Consider the following 17,156-nt stretch of genomic DNA (forward strand, 5'->3'; position numbering starts at 1 on the left):
TATATATATATATATTGTGACGATAATCTCTTTCAAGAGAGATTGAGCCTGCTCTTCTCTGCATCAAGTTACGTATATTATACAACAATAAGATGCTACCTTCAAGATACGTCTACCAGTAGCACAAAACGTTTTGACCAGGAGGCAAACGTACCCAAGACTCCCCCCCCCCCCCTACTCCACACTCCCTCCATGCCGGCTCTGTCATCAACCACCAAACTACCCTTCCCAGCCTGCCTGCTCCTGATTGGTGACTCGCCAACTGCACACCTGCACTTCTGCACCTCAGCGCCCTCTACCTGAGTCGATGTCTGGGCTTGAACCAGCCAGTGAAGTCAGAATATCCTTGTGCTCTCAAGCAGTGAACAACTAACTGATATACGTTGTGTATCAGGTGGATGTTTCTCAGCTAGCGCCATATTCTCAGCACCTGATTATTTTTCACTGTGTATTTATATTATTGTAGAGTAACTTCATTCTTATTCTTCATTTATATTATATGTTTTTGACTTGTTTGTTTGCATTGTACATAGCCAAGGGATTGTCTTTGTTTATAATTTGTTTTCTATATTAATTAAAGTTTCATTGTTCATACTATGTGTTTTGCGTGTCTTCCCTTACTTTACCACAGATAAACAGACAAGCAGTCTATCTTTTTATTAAGTGTGACTAGGCATTGACACCTGCCATTGGAGGACTGCCGAACATCTACACTCCTACACTTTCCCGTCACATTTAATGGGGGCCTGTCCTAGGAGCTTCACTCAGGTACTAGTACCAGAACATCAATTTGTGGTAAGCGTACTTGGCTTTGATACAGTTGCTTTTCAATATTTTCATTACTTTTAATATTTATATGGTGCTGTGTGTATTGTGCATTCCGAGAGTAGCATATTGTGAGTGTTGGATAACTTTGGATTACGTGGTGACTGTAGGCCGCAGTCATTCTCTTAATTGGTCATCTCTCCCTCCGTGTTATTACTCGTGTTTACCACCTTTTGTCCCTAGGATATTTCTCAATCTCAGACAGATCATCATTTTTGGTACCCTGGTACTTTGGTTTGTCTTCGGGTCAAAGCACCCGATCTTCTGCAATCCGACCGAAGGAGGATACAGAGGGCCATAGTTCCTCTAGCACGGACTACGTTGTTGAGTTGGGACCTCAGCAGCAGTTCTCGTCACCAGTTGACACTCGCACCTCTATACGTCGGTCAGAGATGATGATATTTACTTAGGTAGGGAATTAGCTTTCTTTTTTCAGAGCACAAAGTTCGCTAATTCTGTAAGTATCTTATTTCATTTAGTGGGAAAACCCTTGCTTTTGTCCTATAGAGACTCGGCAAGGTATGCCTACATTCTTGGGCTACCTTATTCACTTTTGGAACAATTAAATGTTTCATTTGTTTTAGAAACTCAGTTTCATTTATTTAGTAGGATTCTCTTGCCCTTATTCTCTTATATTGAGTACCGGGTACAAGATTTCCTGCGCTTTTGATTCACTAATCATTTACCATACTAAAATTAACTTTAATTGTTAAATATAAAATCCACAGGATAGTTACCAGTTGCCACGTTATCCTGTTACTGACACTTACCATATCACAAGTATTCGTTGTACATTTATTTGCTATTTTTCACCATATTTCGTCTCCAAGCTTTCCGTAACGATCCAGCAGGTGAAATAGGAACCTTAAGTGGTACCAAGAGGACCGAGTTACAAACTCTTGCACACGAGTATCAACTAGATGTTCCCCATGGAGCCAACAAAAATGAATTGTACAATTTAATAATGGATCACCTCTTAGATGAAGGGAAGATTGACTCTGAAACTTACGAAAATTATTCTATTACAGATAAACATGATCTGGCAACTATGAAACTCAAGCTCGAACTTGCAAAGCTCGAGCGGGAACAACAAAAGGAAGCCCTCCAACAACAAAAGGAAGCCCTCCAACAACAAAAGGAAGCCCTCCAACAACAAAAGGAAGCCCTCCAACAACAAAAGGAAGCCCTCCAACAACAAAAGGAAGCCCTCCAACAACAAAAGGAAGCCCTCCAACAACAAAAGGAAGCCCTCCAACAACAAAAGGAAGCCCTCCAACAACAAAAGGAAGCCCTCCAACAACAAAAGGAAGTTCTACAAATAAGGGAAAGAGAGGCTGCAATCAGGAAAGAAGAACAGGAACGTGAGACTGCACTACTCCGTGAGCGTGAGCGAGTACAGCTTGAAGCAAAACAACGTCACCTGGAGATGCAACGCGAGCATGATAAGAAGCAAGCCGAAATGGCTATAGCATGTCGACAACAAGAACTCGCGTTGAAAACTACACACCACACTCAGCGCCAACAAGCTACCGCTAATCTTCCCGTAAGTTTCAATGTCTCCCATGCAAGTAAGTTAATGCCACCATTCGTTGAGACAGAGATCGATGTCTTTTTCACCACTTTTGAGACCCTAGCTAATAAACTTAGCTGGCCGGCAGATCAATGGTCTACCCTTCTCAGAGTGCATCTCACAGGTAGAGCTGCGGTTACTCTCAGTACTTTAGCGTATGAGAATGACTACCAGACCCTGAAGCAAGCAGTTTTGGACGCCTACCTTCTCTCCACCGAAAGCTAAAGACGAAAATTCCGTGATTATCTAAAGGCAAGTACCACCACCTTTCTAGAATTTGCCAACACAAAGAAAAGATATTTCATGAAATGGCTGGAAGCAGCACTTGTCTCTACATTTTCAGAACTCGTCAACCTCATGCTAGTTGAGGAATTCTTGAGACGTGTTCCCCCTTCCGTCCGTTTATATTTAGCAGACAAAGAAGAAACCGACTATATCAAATGTGCGAAGTCGGCTGACACCTACAGCCTCATCCACCGGCTGACACCATCACCACCTCCCAGTAAGAAGTCTTGGTACAGTTATGATAAAGTAAGTACAGATCAAGCAAGCTCTCAATTGTATTGTAAGTATTGCAAACTCTATGGACATACCATAGATAGATGTGGGAAGGCCCAATACAAAGGCTATAGTGAAACTCCTAAACCCAAACAGACTCCTCCTAAGTCCGGTAAGCCTGTGATGAATGTTGGTGTTCCTGTTAATGATCTTTCTCTCTTCAGCAAACACCTGTATCCTGGAACTGTCTCTGCCAACGGTGTAGATTCGGAGGGACGTTTCAAATTGAAGATCTTGAGGACACAGCGGCTCTTCAGTCCATAATATTGAAATCAGCTGTGCCTAACATCACCTACACTGGGGAAACCATCCTTATCACTGACCTCACTGCTACCACTCCGTATCCACTCGCCGGAGTCCACCTGGATTGTCCTTTTGTGACCGGTGAAGTCCAAGTCGCCATCAGGGAAAAGCCTTTTCCCATGTCTGGAGTGCAACTTCTCCTAGGCAACGACTTGGCAGAAGATCTGCAACCGTCCAACCTGATCATCACGGACAAACCCCAGGTGTGTAACTCTGTAGTGGACAATCCCATCTTTAAGTATGTTTCAGCAGAGGTCCAAGAAAGTGATGAAGTTTCTCCTCCGGTTTTGGTGACCACCCGTGCACAAGCTGCACGCCCGCAACCAACTGACTCTACTGCTACCGCTGTCCCTCAAGACGCTCAGAATCTACCACCGAATCTTACTAGTTTGGAGTTCCGTAAGTTACAGAGGGAAGATCTATCATTAACACCATTATTCTTCCAGGCTGAGACTCAACCTGACAGTATCCCTGGGCTCTTCCTAGAGAATCAGTTGCTCTACCGCAGGTACAGACCCAGTAAGCTGAAGGAGGACGAAGATTGGGCAAATGTCGAACAACTAGTGGTTCCCACCAGCCTACAGCCCGATATTCTACACCTGGCCCACGGAGCACTTTCTCACTATGGTTTTAACAAAACCTATCACGGAATCAGACAAGACTACTACTGGCCAGGTATGGTTAAGGACGTCAAAAGTTACGTGCAACAGTGTCATACATGTCAGATGGCAGGTAAACTTAACATCTCTATTCCCTAGGCTCCATTAACTCCTATCCAGGTGCCTGCGGAACCTTTCCACAGACTCATCATAGACTGTGTTGGTCCTTTACCCTGGACCAGTTCTGGCAACGCCTATATACTAACTATCCTGTGTCCTACCACCAGATTCACCATAGCAGTTCCTGTAAAGAACATTACGGCTGCTACTGTGGTGAAACAGCTATTGAAGATCTTCACCCAGTATGGATTTCCAAGAGAGGTTCAAAGTGACTGTGGCACCAACTTCACCAGTGATCTCTTCAAGAAGACACTGGAGGAGTTCAACATCACACAGGTACTGTCCAGCCCCTATCATCCTGCTTCACAGGGTTCTCTTGACCGTAGTCATCAGACTATTAAAGCACTCCTAAAGAAATTTTGCAATGAAACCTTGAAGGACTGGGATAAACAACTTGACCTCATTATGTGCATTTTCAGAAGTCTCCCCAATGAGTCTCTAGGAGTATCTCCTTATGAGATGCTCTACGGACGTAAGTGCCGTACTCCTCTCAAAGCTTTCAAAGACTCTCTATGTAATGCCACCTTCAGTGACCCTCAGAATGTGCCCCAGTTTCTTCAAAACTTAAAACACATACTAGAGAGAGTACGTAAATTTGCTAATGACAATCTACTGGAAGCTCAGGAGAGGATGAAGACTCATTTTGACCAACGCAGCAAACTAAGGAAATTTAAACCAGGAGACTTCGTGTTGGCATATTTTCCTATCCCAGGTTCTCCATTGCAAAAGAAGTTTTCAGGACCTTACCGCATCAAGGAGTGCAGAAACAACCACAACTACGTTCTTGAGACTCTAGATAGGCGGCAGAAGACCCAGTTGTGCCACGTCAACCTCCTAAATCACTATCAAGGTACTTCCCCACACTGTGTTGGTATCATTATCCACCTTTAAAGGTCCATACCTCAACAGTGAGACCTTCCCTGTTTCTCCTCCCGAAAGCACTAACGCTGAGTCAGTGCCTACCAACTCGGAAATCCTTAATGATCTTCATACCTATTTGCAGGACAGTAATAGTGCTCCTCTCATCAGAATCTTCAAGGAACATCAGAAGTTGTTCAGCGATGATCCACAGGAGTGTAATGTGGTTCAGCACGACATCCAGCTACTCCCTGACACCCGGCCGATTCGTCAACCTTTCTACAGAATCAGCCCAAGCAAAAAGGAAGTCATGCGTGCTGAGGTACAGTACCTCCTGGATCATGGGCTGGCCACCCCTTGTGAGTTCCCTTGGGCCTCACCCTGCATCTTGGTGCCGAAACCGCAAGGTAAAGTGAGGTTGTGTACCGATTACCGGAAATTGAATCTTGTGACTATCATGGATGCTTATCCATTACCTAGAATAGATGACATCCTTGACGCCATTGATAATGCTCGGTATCTATCGAAGCTAGACTTACTCAAGGGATACTACCAAGTGTGTTTGACGGAGCGAGCTAAGGAAATATCTGCCTTCACCCCTACTTTTGGCCTTTACAGATACGAACAGATACTATGTGTTTTGCGTGTCTTCCCTTACTTTACCACAGATAAACAGACAAGCAGTCTATCTTTTTTTTATTAAGTGTGACAAGGCATTGACACCTGCCATTGGAGGACTGCCGAACATCTACACTCCTACACTTTCCCATCACAATATATATATATATATATATATATATATATATATATATATATATATATATATATATATATATATCCCTGTGGCCCGTGTTCCCCGCAGCAAGTCAACAAATTCCTTTGGAGACTTCAGGCTGAAGGCGCAAGGGACATAAGGAGTCAGCCTCGTTGACTCCTTAGTGAGGGATAAGAGCCTCGTTGGACGTAGAATCTCTGTTTACCAACGTACCTGTGGATGATACAATCGGGATGATAGCCGACAGAGTGTACCGTGATCTGGCCTGTGCTCCTCTTGACATACCAGAAAGCAGTCTAAGGAAACTACTCCAAGCTTGTACTAAAGAGGCACCCTGCTTGAGCCCGGATGGACACATGTATAAGCAAGTAGATGGGGCCGCCATGGGTTCTCCCCTAGGTGTCCTGTTTGCAAACTTCTACATGGGTACCATCGAGCAAAAAGCCTTAGTCGACATGAACTTGAAACCGGCCATATACTGCAGGTACGTTGACGACATTTTTACACAGGTACCTGATGTCAGACATCTGCAGGAGCTGAAGGAGGCATTTGAGCAGAATTCTGTGTTGCGTTTCACTTACGAGATGGAGAAGGATGGGAAGCTGCCCTTTCTAGATGTAACATTCATGGAAAGGAGCGGAGTTTTCCACACTGCAGTCTACACTAAGGAAACAAACATAGGAATGTGCCTGAATGCCAACAGTGACTGCCCGGACAGGTACAAGAGGAGTGTTGTTAACGCTTATGTCGACCGTGCCCTCAGCCACAGCTCAGAATGGAAGCAAGTCGACGAAGAACTCTGTAGGGTAAGGCAGGTCCTAGTCAACAACGGCTTCTCCAATGGTTCCGTGGAAGACATCATAAGAAGGAAAGTGAAACGCCATGCAACCTCTGAAGAGACAACTAACACAACACCTATACCCCCTATTAGACTATTTTACAGGAACCTCTTTTCCACAGCCCATAAAACGGAGGAAAGGGTCCTGAAAGATATTGTCAGTAGAAACATTATCCCTACAGACAAAAATCAGAAGATACAACTGACGATTTACTATAAAACCAGAAAAACGGCCAGCCTACTCATGAGAAACTCTCCAGACACAAAGCAGAACGCTATAAAAGAGACCAACGTCGTCTATGCCTTTAAATGCCCTCTTGGGGACTGTAAGCCTAAAAAAAACAAGTATATAGGCAAGACAACAACATCTCTTTCCAGGCGTTTAATGATGCATAAGCAACAGGGCTCCATTAAGGAACATATTATCTCTTCCCACAACCAAACCATCACCAGAGAAATCTTAGCAAACAACACAGAAATCATCGATAGATACAGCGATAGCAGGCGGCTTGACGTCTGCGAGGCACTACACATCAAGAAGTCAACACCAGCAATCAACAGCCAATTAATGCACAACTATATTCTACCCACCTCAAGACTCCGCTCCAATATAGAAGCATCAAGAAATATGGGCCAATAGGCCCTCTGCAATTACTTCATTCTTACCTTCAATACCCATTGTTTCGTGTTCTATCCTGTGTTGAAAGTTTTGTTCACCTCATCCAAAACTGTTGTAACATATCACCTCACCCAAAATGCGGGTATAAAATGAAAAATGAAAGCTGTTTAAATCATAGCATAAGTAAGAACTCTATTTAGTGTTTGCAGGCAATAGTTGTGTGTGTGTGTAAACTAAAAGTCTTTGAAAATGTAAAAAGTTGTTACGAAACGCGTTCAAGTGTCACGTCAGACTAGAAATAAAAATGAATTTTGGAGAATTTTTTTTTCAATTACCATCAACAGTGAAAAGAAATATAAGAAAGATCGAGAAAATTCGTGTTAGAATTATTAATCTTACTTGTTCGGTCATATTTAATAATATGTCTACAGGAAAGACTGCTACCAAAATATACTAATAAATGTATATATATATATATATATATATATATATATATATATATATATATATATATATATATATATATATATATATATATATATATATATATATATATATATATATTGTCGGGGTTTCTCGGTAAGCGACAGTATAAGTATTTAATCCTGGCAAGGTCGCCAATGTCGGGGTTGACCTCCAATGAGAGGGGAAATTGGCGAGTAACAGTATACTCAAGGTCACTCACGTAGCCCTGCGGGTCTTCACTCTATCCTCGCGGCGCCACTGTACGCCAGGAGAGTATCCTAGTCAATCCCAACCGGCCTCTGATCGAGAAGGAGTGGGAACACAACTTGTTCACTTAACTATTGTGTGCCCGCCCCGTCATGGGCTCTACTACTAACCACAAGGTCGCCAACTGGTGTTTCCCGTGTCCAGTAACACGTCAGTGGTTTTGTTGAATTGTGGTAGCAGTGGCAAGAGCACACTCAATATGTCTGATGTCAGGCAGGTATTTATTTCTGTCACTCTTTCCTTTCAGGTATTTTATAGCCACAAGAAATATGGAGGGGATGATATAAACACCAATGTACTTTGTATATTACTTAAAACTCATTCAAAGACATCACAAGATTATATCAAATAAGCAAACAGCTGTTCCAAGCCGAAGTCGCTCGTTCCCACACATATAATCATGAACTCGCCAAGCTGGCAATGCTCCTCCTCGCGTCAATGGCGTCACGCGCTCTGTTTCTTTAAATTCTCAAAGATCACTAGAAGTTCGAACACACAATATTAGCGACAATAGCACGTAAATACTTTGCTGCACTGATCTTGAGCTCAATCAAACATTTCTATATTAAATGGACACAATAACTCACTATCATGGTATATCACACTGCCCTTCATTAAATGATAACGTATGCAAGTATATATCACTGGAGTTCTCAGTAATTCCTTTCGTGGGCGATAACACAATTAATCCCTGCACACATGAATGATTATTCAATACACAAGCATAGACATATATATATATGGATGAATCATAGACATCAATAATGGTAATAACATAGTTACTGGGCACACAGCCTAACTCCAAATACTGGCCTATTTATATATATATTCTCTCACTAAATGATCATATTAAAGTCTCATGAAAGACGTTATCAACACAGTAAATTCATCAATTACTCCGGGTGCCTGCATACACCAATAATAGTAATAAATTCAGTGAGCACTCTATATAGTCCCACTCTGCACACTGGTGCCTTACTGTGACATAGGTGAGCCTTGCTCACGACATACAAAATCCTCTGGCTAAATAATATAGCTGACTAAAGGGGAATTGGGAGGGAAACTAGAATCACCTACTTCCACCTATCCTCCGGTGAGAGTTGAGTTGTAGCTCCTGGTCCAGGCTCCTGCCTCGTGTAGGGAACGCCCCCACACACACACTCTGTCGTGTTCTCCAGGAACTCAATCAACGTCCCACCATAAGTGCGTCGTCTCCGTGCCTTTTCACTGCAGGTCCGTGCTCCTCCTCGACTTCTTGTAGGGTTGGAGTCGGTCTCCCGGCCGTCAACTTCTCCTCCCAGCTACGGCTGCCTGCCTACGTCTCGGCTGCAGTCGTTTGGATTCCCGAATAGTTTTCTTCTTCCACTGCTTCTCGGTGGCTCGGTCCAGCCACTACGCCGTCACAAACGGGTGAACTGCCTCAGACGTTGCATACGTCACTGCACAGACTTCACTTCTTCTTGCACAGTACCTGTCCTGGAGCAATTGTTGCTCAATATCCCGTCGATTTCCTCTCTGGTCCAACACATGAACGAAGGAAGACCTCACAGAGTACTTGCAGACTTCAGGTGATGCGTAAAATCCACGGGAGCGGGAAACAACTGTCAAACTGACAGGACCAATCTTCGCACGTCCAACCACCTTGACGTGTCGTGTCAGACTGATTCCCTCCGGAGGATTGGCCCAGCAACTACGTCATCACTGTGAAGCTATCAGCCGTCGCATACATCGCTGCCTAGACTCCACTCTTGCACAACACCTGTTCCTGGAGCACTTGTTGCTCAATATTCTGTCAATTCCTTCTCTGGTCCAACACATGAACGAAGGAAGACCCCACAGGTGATGGCAGACCACGGGTGATGCGTAAGTCCTCCGGAGACGGGGTAAACTGTCCAACTGACAGGACCCCCCCAGCGCACGTCCGACCTCCTTGACGTGCTGTCTTAGACTGATGGCGCCAGCGCGGCGCGATGACCGGACCCCCCTTCCTTCGTGACGTCATATTCGCCACGGGAGGTTATCATTGGCTTCCTGTGTCACGTCGCTGTCGGTGACCAATCTGGTGTCACTGACGTCACACAGTTTTGGCGGCAAAACAGAAGAGCCAGCGCCATATTGGCTTTCAAAAGGGCCTAAACCACAGGCTAAAATACTCTTCTATTATAAAGTTCTCGGCACTTCGAGAACACTACATTCTCCCACATATATCAAACTGATGCCTGCGACGTAGAGAACGCTCGGGTAAAGTGGACATGACTCTTACTGCAGGCGTGGGAGGAATATAAGGGGGGAACACCGTCACAATATATATATATATATATATATATATATATATATATATATATATATATTATATATATATATATATATATATATATATATATATATATATATATATATATATATATATATATATTGTGACGGTGTTCCCCCCTTATATTCCTCCCACGCCTGCAGTAAGAGTCATGTCCACTTTACCATTTCATTTCTTTACATTTACGCTTTATCATTTCATATATATATATATATATATATATATATATATATATATATATATATATATATATATATATATATATATATATATATATATATATATATATATATATATATATATATATATATATATATGTCGTACCTAGTAGCCAGAACGCACTTCTCAGCCTACTATGCAAGGTCCGATTTGCCTACTAAGCCAAATTTTCATGAATTAAGTTTTTTTCGACTACCTAACCCACCTAACCTAACCTAACCTAACTTTTTCGGCTACCTAACCTAACCTAACCTATAAAGATAGGTTAGGTTAGGTAGTGTTGGTTAGGTTTAGTCAAATATCTGCGTTATTTTTAACTCCAATAAAAATAAATTGACTTCATACATAATGAAATGGGTAGCTTTATCATTTCATAAGACAAAAATTAGAGAAAATATATAAATTCAGGAAAACTTCGCTTATTAGGCAAATCGGGCCTTGCATAGTAGGCCGAGAAGTGCATTCTGGCTACTAGGTACGACATATATATATATATGTCGTACCTAGTAGCCAGAACTCACTTCTCAGCCTACTATTCAAGGCCCGATTTGCCTAATAAGCCAAGTTTTCCTGAATTAATATATTTACTATAATTTTTTTCTTATGAAATGATAAAGCAACCCTTTTCTCTATGTATGAGGTCAATTTTTTTTATTGGAGTTAAAATTAACGTAGATATATGACCGAACCTAACCAACCCTACCTAACCTAACCTAACCTATATTTATAGGTAAGGTTAGGTTTGGTAGCCAAAAAAAGCTAGGTTAGGTTAGGTTAGGTAGGTTAGGTAGACGAAAAAACATTAATTCATGAAAACTTGGCTTATTAGGCAAATCGGGCCTTGAATAGTAGGCTGAGAAGTGCGTTCTGGCTATTAGGTACGACATATATATATATATATATATATATATATATATATATATATATATATATATATGTCGTACCTAATAGCCAGAACGCACTTCTCAGCCTACTATTCAAGGCCCGATTTGCCTAATAAGCCAAGTTTTCATGAATTAATGTTTTTTCGTCTACCTAACCTACCTAACCTAACCTAACCTAGCTTTTTTTGGCTACCTAACCTAACCTTACCTATAAATATAGGTTAGGTTAGGTTAGGTAGGGTTGGTTAGGTTCGGTCATATATCTACGTTAATTTTAACTCCAATAAAAAAAAAATTGACCTCATACATAGAGAAAAGGATTGCTTTATCATTTCATAAGAAAAAAATTATAGTAAATATATTAATTCAGGAAAACTTGGCTTATTAGGCAAATCGGGCCTTGAATAGTAGGCTGAGAAGTGAGTTCTGGCTACTAGGTACGACATATATATATATATATATATATATATATATATATATATATATATATATATATATATATATATATATATATGTCGTACCTAGTAGCCAGAACTCACTTCTCAGCCTACTATGCAAGGCCCGATTTGCCTAATAAGCCTAGTTTTCATAAATTAATGTTTTTTCGACTACCTAACCTACCTAACCTAACCTAACCTAACGTTTTCGGCTACCTAACCTAACCTAACCTATAAAGATAGGTTTGGTTAGGTTAGGTAGGGTTGGTTAGGTTCGGTCATATATCTACGTTAACTTTAACTCCAATAAAAAAAAATTGACCTTATACATAATGAAATGGGTAGCTTTATCATTTCATAAGAAAAAAATTAGAGAAAATATATTAATTCAGTAAAACTTGGCTTATTAGGCAAATCGGGCCTTGAATAGTAGGCTGAGAAGTGAGTTCTGGCTACTAGGTACGACATATATATATATATATGTCGTACCTAGTAGCCAGAACTCACTTCTCAGCCTACTATGCAAGGCCCGATTTGCCTAATAAGCCAAGTTTTCCTGAATTAATATATTTTCTCAATTTTTTTTCTTATGAAATGATAAAGCTACCCATTTCATTATGTATGAGGTCAATTTTTTTTATTGGAGTTAAAATTAACGTAGATATATGACCGAACCTAACCAACCCTACCTAACCTAACCTAACCTATCTTTATAGGTTAGGTTAGGTTAGGTAGCCGAAAAAGTTAGGTTAGGTTAGGTTAGGTATGTTAGGTAGTCGAAAAACAATTAATTCATGAAAACTTGGCTTATTAGGCAAATCGGGCCTTGCATAGTAGACTGAGAAGTGAGTTCTTCCAGGGGTTAACCGTAATTCATTCTTGGCGACCGACAGGCTCATCAGAGTTGCGGGACATTAGGTAATGGGGCTCTCTCTCTGCTGGACAACCGGCTGTGGTAAGGGTTCTCTTAATAATGTCATTAACCTCGCCGTGTCTTGCATGCCATCCTCCCGTCCTTTGGCAAAGAAGGCCATGCCGTCCATATCTGTCGGCCTCTGCCTCGCCGCAAATACACCTGTATTCGGTGTGGATTGGGGCAGCGAGGCGGAGAGCCACGGCAATTCGGAGGGCCTGCGGTGTGAGACGGGTGCCGGTTGCTTACATTGGGGTTGCTAATAGGAAATCACCTGCATGGGGAGCTGCTACAGCTCTAAGTCGGGCAGTGTCATGTGGTGTTGTCGCAGCTTCTAGCAAAGTTGCAGCTTCTTGGTCGGCAATGGGGCGATCCCAGCTGGATTGCTTATGGGCTTCAGAAGGCGGTGGTTGGGGTGCTGGTCCTGCAAGAGAGACCCATTTGGTTGTGCAGTCATGCACCCCTGCCTGTTGAACTAGGTGCTCAGGTAGGATTTCCTTCACCAAGTTGTCAGACCCCACTGAAGAGGACAGGAACGCTGGTACAGCAATTTGTGTTGCTGTGCGCACGCCAAGGCCCCCGAGTCTGACAGGAAGGGAGGCCTGTTTCCACTGTGAGTCGCTGAGGGAAAGATTGAGGGCTTTTTCTAGTGTTGATTTCAGCAAGCTGTCGTACTCTTCTAATTTAATATTGTTGAAAGATGGGGAACATCTTAGAAAGTAGGTCAGCCTGGGGAGGGACAAGCATCTGGTGATGAGGTAAAGTGCATCATGAGCATCGATGTCTTCAATCCTCTCGTTCATCCTCTTCAGGTCAGTGATCTTTTTACCGAGGACCCCGTCGATGGCATTCCTTCCAAGAGGAGCACCTAGGAGTGTGCTGTCCTCAGGGTTGGTTGTATGAATGTTAGGCAAAACAACCTTTATTTGCTCTATTATGTGCTGGTTGGTGGAGGTTATTTCGCACTTGGAAGGGTTCAGGGTGAGGCCTAGACTTGCTCCTTGCTCCTGGATTATTCTTATGTCGTCCAAGAGTGAGGCTGGGGAGCCGGCTAGAGTACCATCGTCCAAAAACCAAATGTTGAGCTCACTGGACAGGTTATCGGTGACTTCCTTGATAACTAGGCAGAAAAGAAAAGGAGCAAGGGGGTCACCCTGTTGGACACCTTCTTGTGATTCAATTTCATGTTCCCCAAAAAGCAGAGTTAGATTCTTGCTGTAGATATATATATATATATATATATATATATATATATATATATATATATATATATATATATATATATATAACTGAAAACTCACACCCCAGAAGTGACTCGAACCCATACTCCCACAACTGGTATGTACAGGGACGCCTTAATCCGCTTGACCATCACGACCGGACATAAGGAAGTGATAGCCGAGGCTATATGAACCACTTCCCCGCCGGCACTCGGATGGTAATCTTGGGCATAGCATTTTATCAAATCACCTCATTCTTTGGGGCACACGTGAGGAACACAAATGCAAACAAGCCTGAATGGTCCCCAGGACTATATACAACTGAAAACTCACACCCCAGAAGTGACTCGAACCCATACTCCCACAACTGGTATGTACAGGGACGCCTTAATCCGCTTGACCATCACGACCGGACATAAGGAAGTGATAGCCGAGGCTATATGAACCACTTCCCCGCCGGCACTCGGATGGTAATCTTGGGCATAGCATTTTATCAAATCACCTCATTCTTTGGGGCACACGTGAGGAACACAAATGCAAACAAGCCTGAATGGTCCCCAGGACTATATACAACTGAAAACTCACACCCCAGAAGTGACTCGAACCCATACTCCCACAACTGGTATGTACAGGGACGCCTTAATCCGCTTGACCATCACGACCGGACATAAGGAAGTGATAGCCGAGGCTATATGAACCACTTCCCCGCCGGCACTTCCTTATGTCCGGTCGTGATGGTCAAGCGGATTAAGGCGTCCCTGTACATACCAGTTGTGGGAGTATGGGTTCGAGTCACTTCTGGGGTGTGAGTTTTCAGTTGTATATAGTCCTGGGGACCATTCAGGCTTGTTTGCATTTGTGTTCCTCACGTGTGCCCCAAAGAATGAGGTGATTTGATAAAATGCTATGCCCAAGATTACCATCCGAGTGCCGGCGGGGAAGTGGTTCATATAGCCTCGGCTATCACTTCCTTATGTCCGGTCGTGATGGTCAAGCGGATTAAGGCGTCCCTGTACATACCAGTTGTGGGAGTATGGGTTCGAGTCACTTCTGGGGTGTGAGTTTTCAGTTGTATATAGTCCTGGGGACCATTCAGGCTTGTTTGCATATATATATATACATATACATATATATATATATATATATATATATATATATATATATATACATATATATATATACATATATATATATATATATATATATATATATATATATATATATATTTATATATATATATATATATATTTATATATATATATATACATATATATATATATATATATATATATATATATATATATATATATATATATATATATATACATATATATATATATATATATTTATTTATATAAAGGGGCGAGTTTATTGGGCGACGTCGCTCATCCTGTGAGTGGACACACCTCCATAGTGACAGTATTGGGCAGCGTCGCTCATCCTGTGAGTGGACACACCTCCATAGTGACAGTATTGGGCAGCGCCACTCATCTTGTGAGTGTACACACTACCATAGTGACAGTATTGGGCAGCGTCACTCATCCTGTGAGTGGACACACTACCATAGTGACAGTATTGGGCAGCGTCTCTCATCCTGTGAGTGGACACACCGCCATAGTGACAGTATTGGGCAGCGCCACTCATCCTGTGAGTGGACACACCGCCATAGTGACAGTATTGGGCAGCGTCACTCATCTTGTGAGTGTACACACTACCATAGTGACAGTATTGGGCAGCGTCACTCATCCTGTGAGTGGACACACTACCATAGTGACAGTATTGGGCAGCGTCTCTCATCCTGTGAGTGGACACACCGCCATAGTGACAGTATTGGGCAGCGCCACTCATCTTGTGAGTGTACACACTACCATAGTGACAGTATTGGGCAGCGTCACTCATCCTGTGAGTGGACACACTACCATAGTGACAGTATTGGGCAGCGTCTCTCATCCTGTGAGTGGACACACCGCCATAGTGACAGTATTGGGCAGCGCCACTTATCCTGTGAGTGGAGACTCCGCCATAGTGACTGTATTGGGCAGCGCCACTCATCCTGTGAGTGGACATACCGCCATAGTGACAGTATTGGGCAGCGTCTCTCATCCTGTGAGTGGACACACCGCCATAGTGACAGTATTGGGCAGCGCCACTCATCCTGTGAGTGGAGACTCCGCCATAGTGACTGTATTGGGCCGCGCCACTCATCCTGTGAGTGGACAGACCACCATAGCAGCATGTCCAACACTCCCCAATAGGAAGAAAACCTGCTGGGTTGTTCATCCTGTCACTTGTACCCAGACACAGCTGGGACTTGCTTAACTGTCTCAAGTTATCAAACAAGAAGATTAACATCTGTGAACCCTTAAAATGTTACGTTATCTTGCAGGTGCAAAATGGGGAAATCTTTTAAGAACAGTATCTATATTTGACAAATAGTGTTTTCCTAACTCAAACAATGTGGGGTTTATTATTCTACACATATTGTTTATGACTTTTAGATGTTCACATTCTCTTAGGTAGTAGTCAAGGTCCGTCATTAACTACAGGTTCTGCATCTCCTCTGCTGAACTGTTGTTTCCACTCCGAATATTCAAGGATATTTGTATCTAAGACGGATCGTCTGCCTTATGCGAGTATGGGGAAAATTATTTACAGCAGGAAATTTATGTAAATTTTCTCAAGATAATTAAATAATGATGTATATTAGTATAAGAATAAATTTACTAGAAAAGCTTAAAACTCTTTAAAAATAGAATTTCCACTGGAGTGAAACCGCCAGTTACAGACAAATATTGGAATTCATTATTTACTACAAAACAAAAAGGACTTTGTAGTGTTTTATTTGATTGCCTTCCTATCCCCCTATCACCATTTAATCCCCCATTCCTTATACTAATCCCTTCCAAGTTCTGTATAGTCATAATGGCTTGGTGCTTTTCCATGATATTTCCCCTTCCCTCCCTACCCATTAAACAATACAACCTTCTCTAACAGGTGAACGTCGCAATACCACTTACATGCCCTAATGAAGGATGTCACCTTCAGTCTACTTATATCAATATGACAACCACAAACCTTTCGTGAAGACTGACCTGCCATCTACATGCTGCTGCCCCTAGACTCCATATGGCAGGTTTACATAACACAAACTCGCTTGGAAGATGCTAGTAGATAATACAAGAATTCTGACATCCACCACTGAGCACAGGTCACTGTAAATACCGGCAGCTATACTCATAAGAGAAGAAAGACTCACCATAAATATCCAGAGTAACGACTTCGATACCTTGCCTGCGCTTAGACCCAGACCTC

The 17,156-nt window shown here is 42.4% G+C and overlaps 1 protein-coding gene across 1 annotated transcript; it reads left to right on the forward strand.

The window, feature by feature from the left end:
- Positions 1 to 1,873: 1,873 nt before the first annotated feature.
- Positions 1,874 to 16,254, forward strand: LOC138368945 (zinc finger protein 853-like). Its single transcript, XM_069331670.1, has 2 exons — positions 1,874 to 2,368; positions 16,231 to 16,254. Exons 1-2 carry the CDS (start codon positions 1,874 to 1,876, stop codon positions 16,252 to 16,254), a joined length of 519 nt encoding a protein of 172 aa, XP_069187771.1.
- The last annotated feature ends 902 nt before the right edge of the window (positions 16,255 to 17,156 follow it).

This window comes from Procambarus clarkii, chromosome 26 (assembly GCF_040958095.1).
Source record: "Procambarus clarkii isolate CNS0578487 chromosome 26, FALCON_Pclarkii_2.0, whole genome shotgun sequence".
Taxonomy (NCBI): Eukaryota; Metazoa; Arthropoda; class Malacostraca; order Decapoda; family Cambaridae; genus Procambarus; species Procambarus clarkii.

Bases quoted from the DNA above. Each gene is read 5' to 3' on its own strand.
- LOC138368945 (XM_069331670.1), top strand. From the start codon at position 1,874: ATGAAACTCAAGCTCGAACTTGCAAAGCTCGAGCGGGAACAACAAAAG. The intron at 2,369-16,230 runs GTAAGTTTCAAT...GTTATCTTGCAG, and splicing joins AAGCTACCGCTAATCTTCCC to GTGCAAAATGGGGAAATCTT.